The sequence below is a fragment of the Beta vulgaris genome, chromosome 5 (assembly GCF_026745355.1).
Source record: "Beta vulgaris subsp. vulgaris cultivar EL10 chromosome 5, EL10.2, whole genome shotgun sequence".
Taxonomy (NCBI): Eukaryota; Viridiplantae; Streptophyta; class Magnoliopsida; order Caryophyllales; family Amaranthaceae; genus Beta; species Beta vulgaris.
Genome location: NC_079206.1, coordinates 393945 through 399147, shown reverse-complemented (window position 1 = coordinate 399147; position 5203 = coordinate 393945). Strand labels below are relative to the sequence as shown.

The window sequence follows — 5203 nt, the reverse complement described above, 5'->3', positions numbered from 1 at the left end:
GAAATTTTTACTAAACCATGTCCCAATTGTAGGTTTGTTTAATAAACATGTCACTAATGAGTTTGTTTGGAGACCCAATCATTTTACCATATCATGAATTCATGATTAGAGGAAATTTGAACAAAAAAAAGGGTAAATGAAGGAACTGTCGCATATCTTATATGGCGCAACCAATGACCATTACGATAAACGAGTCAGATACTCAACACCTCTAAAGATAACAAAAAAAGTACTTTCCTAAACTATGCAGAGAACAAGGAGATCATTTATCTTTCTCAAAAGGGTAAGTAGTAGATTTCGAAATGTAAGTTCACCAAGACAAAAATTTATGCAAAGAGGACGGATTAACACGAAAAACACATACTTGCCCAACAGTCCATTGTAAAAGAAAAAGGTTATGTAGAAAAAATGTTCTCTATCGAACAAGAGAGTGTCTGGATGGAGAGGAGGATGGCGGGCGGGGCCCACTCCGAACCAAAATTATCGAATCGCAAGAGAACCATTCTCTAAATAGCCTTACTCATTACAAAACAACACGAGTACAATGGAAGATGACACTTCCAAAGCTTTCATGTAGGCTAGGCATTTGTCCAATCACTTAAAAAGGTGACAAATGAGAATACCAAATATGAAGATGTGATAATCTCCCAACCATGTAACATTGACTTGCTAATATGGGACTAAGTAATTTCCAGAAATAGCTTAACACACACAACAGCATATCTATCAGCTTTTTCCTGAACATGCAGGAATTTATCTTCTTAATTGCCAAATCAAGGAGTTTTACAATTAAGCATGGAGAAACAAGTACTCTATTAGTAGCTTTCCAGCTGTTTTGACTCCAAAATCTCTTTAGAGAAAACTATACAAGCAAACTAGGTAAATGCATACATAGGATGTAACAGTGTCAAACTGGGTGTAAATCTAGTTCATCATTACTCATACTACTGTGTTGTCAATTTAGACAACACAACATCAGCAAAAATGCATTCAAAACATTAGCGCAATTTGCCAGTGAATCAAACATGGATAGATACGATGCTTAACAATTAGAAATGTCGAAAGACATAATACGAAGCTACTAAAATTTGAAGTTAATTGTTTGGTTGTACATAGCAAAATAATAAGCCGGCTTGAAAGGCATGAGGGCTAGAATGCTTACAAGCAAGGAGATGGAAAACAGCTTCAAGCCACAAAGAGAAGCCATCATCATTCACCACATCATAGCTTATAATTATTGACAATATCATGTATCACATAAAAATTTAAACCTCCGGAAAATGCAATGTGAACCAAGATGCAGATGCAGATGCAGAAGCAAACCTCCCCCTTGCTTGATGATATTGCCACTTCTCAACACCTCCATGCCGAAGCTGCCACGAGTTCCCGCCTCTGCCAACTTAGAACAAGAGACGCCTGCCGCTTCTCTACGTGAAATCCCCTCCCTGGAGTTCTCTTTACCACGTAATCTGCCTGAGTTTCTGTGAAATTACTGAATTGCACGGGCGAAAACCCGGCTGAGGCAAAGAGGTTCTTCCAATGGGGCATCTTTTCAGGAAATTGGACTCGTCCCATTACGGTGTTTTCAATCATAGGCTGGACAAAAAACTTCTCAACCTTGTTCACAATATCTGAGGCTACATTTAGACCATCAAGAGACTCCAAGAAGTTAGTGCACGAGTCAACAGTATGGACAAGATGTTGCGGGAAAGGAACATCAGAACGATCAAAGCCTCTATCTAGAGAAACCACAATTTTAGGGGATTGCTGCTTAATGAACTGCAGGAGAGGAGCAAGGATGGACGGGCGATTTGATGAGCACCAGATGGGGATACTAACAGCGATTGCCTCATCCTCGGAGGTTCTAAAATTGGGCATGGAGCACAAAGATGGATCAAACATATCCAAATTGACAACTTGAAGCTCAAAAGCAAGACCTATATCATTGGCAAACTGCACAAGGTTTTCACGAATGAGGCCTAGTTCAAAGGGATTAGTTACGGATAAAGGAGCTAAGGCTGTAATTTTGAGAGAAGGAGCACCCCTTTTCCTCAAGGGAAGCTCTTGAATAAAAGACGCCCATTGAGCACCACAACCAATATCAAAATCAATGATATGAATAGCATCAGCATCATCAAGAGCCTCAAGAATGGCCTGTGTGGAAGTGAAATTGACAAACTGAGTGATGGGGGAGACCTCGGAAAACACCTTGTAGGCATTCATCTTATGAACAACATCATAAGGTGTGAGGGCCTTGGGCGGAGGAGCTGCAACTGGGTTGCCCATGAGAAGGAGCATTTGTAGAGCTTCCTTAACATACAAAGCTGCTCGAACGAGGGGCTTTGCAGGGAGGGAGAGCTGGTGATTGAGCCGCGCCAATATCTCTTGCGCGAGTGAGAAATTCCCAGTTAAAATCAGGTCTGCCGCCTTGAAGAGCTGGTCTTTTATAGCCTGCTCTTGCTGCTGCTGCTGCTGCTGCTGATGAAGGACGGGCAATGGGAAATGCTGCTGCTGTTGCTGTTGCTGATGATGGTTTTGCTTGGGCACCATCATTGGCTTCTGCTGGAGATGTGGAGGTAGCAAGTTCGGAGGGAAACTCATGGGCATCTGCTGAAAACCCTGCTGCTGCTGCTGTTTCCTCAACAAGAAGTCATGACCCTGATCATGAAACGGGTTCTTCCCAACAAGATTAGGGTCCAAAACAACACCCGGGTTATGACGCTTGGTAGGGGGTTGAAACAAATGTTGGTCAAGCTGACAAAACCCCAATTGAGGTATCAAGAAGCTAGGGTTTCCAAGGCTCTGAGCCTGCTGTGCATTCATCATCATCTGTGGGTTGAATATTTGAGGCTTCTCATCACCAACCTCATACTGCTGATGCTGGTGCTGTGGGATTGACCCTAAAAGCATACTATTTGAATGATTCAACCCATTCCCATTGTTGGAAACCTTACCCTCCAAAATCCCAGATGTACAATTATGTGAAAACATACTAATCTTCCCATTATTCCCAAATTCAGACCCCAGATAACCCAAATTACCATTATTACCTTCACCACAAACAACAGGAAGAGAGTGATGCGGCATCAGCTGTTGCTGCGAAGGAGGAGAGAGACTCTGACTCTGACTATGACTCTCAAATCCAGGACCTTGATCAACCACACCAAGACCAGCATTACCCTCATAATCAAGATGATTAGTACCACCACCACCAGATTGCAACAGATGCTTCAAACCCAAACTAGCATCTTCAGGGTCACCTATGATCCAAGGCAACAAAGCACCTTCCCCAGTTGGAAACATAGTGTCCCAATCATCCAATCCAACACTTGCAGCACCAGCAGCAGCAGTAGCAGTAGCAGTAGCAGTAGCAGCAGCCGCAGCCGCTCCGGCTCCGGCTCCTGCTGTAACATTATCAGATCCATGGTGCTGGTGCAGATGATGGTGTTGTTGGAGGTCGGATGGCCAATCCTCTTTCCGGGCACATGCGGGGTCCGCCACACCGGCTGTCGTATTATCAGTTTTATTGCCGTTTGTAAATGAAGATGACAGAGTTGATGTGGAGGTGGGTGGACTTGGACTTCGTCTAGTAGTATCCAGAGTAGATGTGGGTTCACTCTCTATTGAACTTGTACCTCTTCCACTATTATTATTACTTCCTGAGATTTGCTTTACTAAACTACTATAAACTTGTATTTCTTCTTCTTCTTCAATTTCTTCTTCTTCTTCTAATTTCTTCTTCTTCTCTATACTCTTCCACTTTGGAGCAGCAACAACTGAGGAAGAGATTTGTGAAATTATACCACCTGATACCTCTACCACACCCTTACCTTGCAAATTGTAGGGCATAGCTCGCATCTACATCCACAAAAATCAATTTTTTAATTACCCAAAAAAAGTTCATAAATTTAACCCTAACCACATTTTTCTTTACCAAAAACAAAAAAAAAGACTCAAGATTTGATAACATAACAAAAAAAAAAAAAAGAGAAGAGATTTAGAGAAATAGTTACCATAGTTAGAGAAACTAAAAACCCATATCAGAAAAAAAAAGGATTCAATTAGTAGATGAAAGTGTTGGAGGTTGAAGAAGAAAGAAACATAGTAAATTATCTCCACTCATAAGAATGATGCTTAAGGGTTTTGACATATCTATTCCTTTCTGCACCAACATTTCAACCTCCTTTTTTTATATTTTCTCTCTCTTCTTCTTCTTCTAGATACTCAAGAAGGTTGCTTCTTCATATGAATGATTTTTGTAATGAGAAGAAGATTAGAAGAGAAAAAAGACTTCTTCTTCTTCTTTACCCTTACCCTTACTCTTACTCTCTCTTACCCTTTGGGTTTTGTTTTCTACTCTAAAAATGTATCGTAGCAGTAGTCTGTACCCTTGTAAGTTCTGCCATGGATGCGTGCATCATAAAAAAGGTAATAAAGTTGCCTTCTTTCTCTCTCCTCTCTTTCTCTCTCCTCTCTTCTATGTTTTCTTTTCTTTCCTCCTTGGGTAGATTAGCTTTGTTTCTCTCTCTTAGGAGGAGTTTTAGGAGTACTAATTTCTGAAGGGTATTAACTATTAACCACCCTCTCTAGTCTCTTTTTTCCTTTGGTTTTTGGGTTTCTCTCTCTTCTTTCCTTGGTTTCTCTCTCTGCTCTTTTATGTCCCCTCCAAGTGGTCTACTACTGCTCTACCATTATACACTACTGTTGCCCTCTTGCCTTTTTCCCTTATTTTACTATTCTGTTTTTTTCTTTATCATAATTGCACACCACTCCTTTGCTATTATATTTATTAACTACTCCCTCCGTCCCAATTTATTTGCTACAAGCACTTTTTCACAAAGATCAAGGAGGGAGTGGGGACCATTGACATAAATGGAATTAACAAAAAAGCAAATAGGTAAATTGTGGGACCTATGTATTATATTTGGAAACGTTTATAAAATCAAGAAGGGAGTGATGGCAAATTTGTAAATAAAGTGTGGGACCTATGTACTATATATGGAAATATTTGCAAATGTAGCAAATAAATTGAAACACCCCTAAATGGCAAAATGTAGCAAATAAAAAAAAACGGAGGGAGTAGTTTTTAGTTTTAGACAATGTCCCGATGTAATAAATGATCAATTAATGCAACTTATTTTCATTTTTAGATTTTTATATACAGCCTTTGGGGCTGCATATAATTTTTCCCTTTTATTTATCA

At 40.2% G+C, this 5203-nt stretch overlaps 1 protein-coding gene across 1 annotated transcript; it reads right to left on the bottom strand.

The window, feature by feature from the left end:
* Positions 1–1056: 1056 nt before the first annotated feature.
* On the bottom strand, positions 1057–4678 carry LOC104907825 (scarecrow-like protein 22). Its single transcript, XM_010696822.4, has 2 exons — positions 4014–4678; positions 1057–3858 (listed from the first exon to the last, which is right to left on the bottom strand). Exons 1-2 carry the CDS (start codon positions 4014–4016, stop codon positions 1354–1356), a joined length of 2508 nt encoding a protein of 835 aa, XP_010695124.2. The 5' UTR covers positions 4017–4678; the 3' UTR covers positions 1057–1353.
* Between the last annotated feature and the right edge of the window lie 525 nt (positions 4679–5203).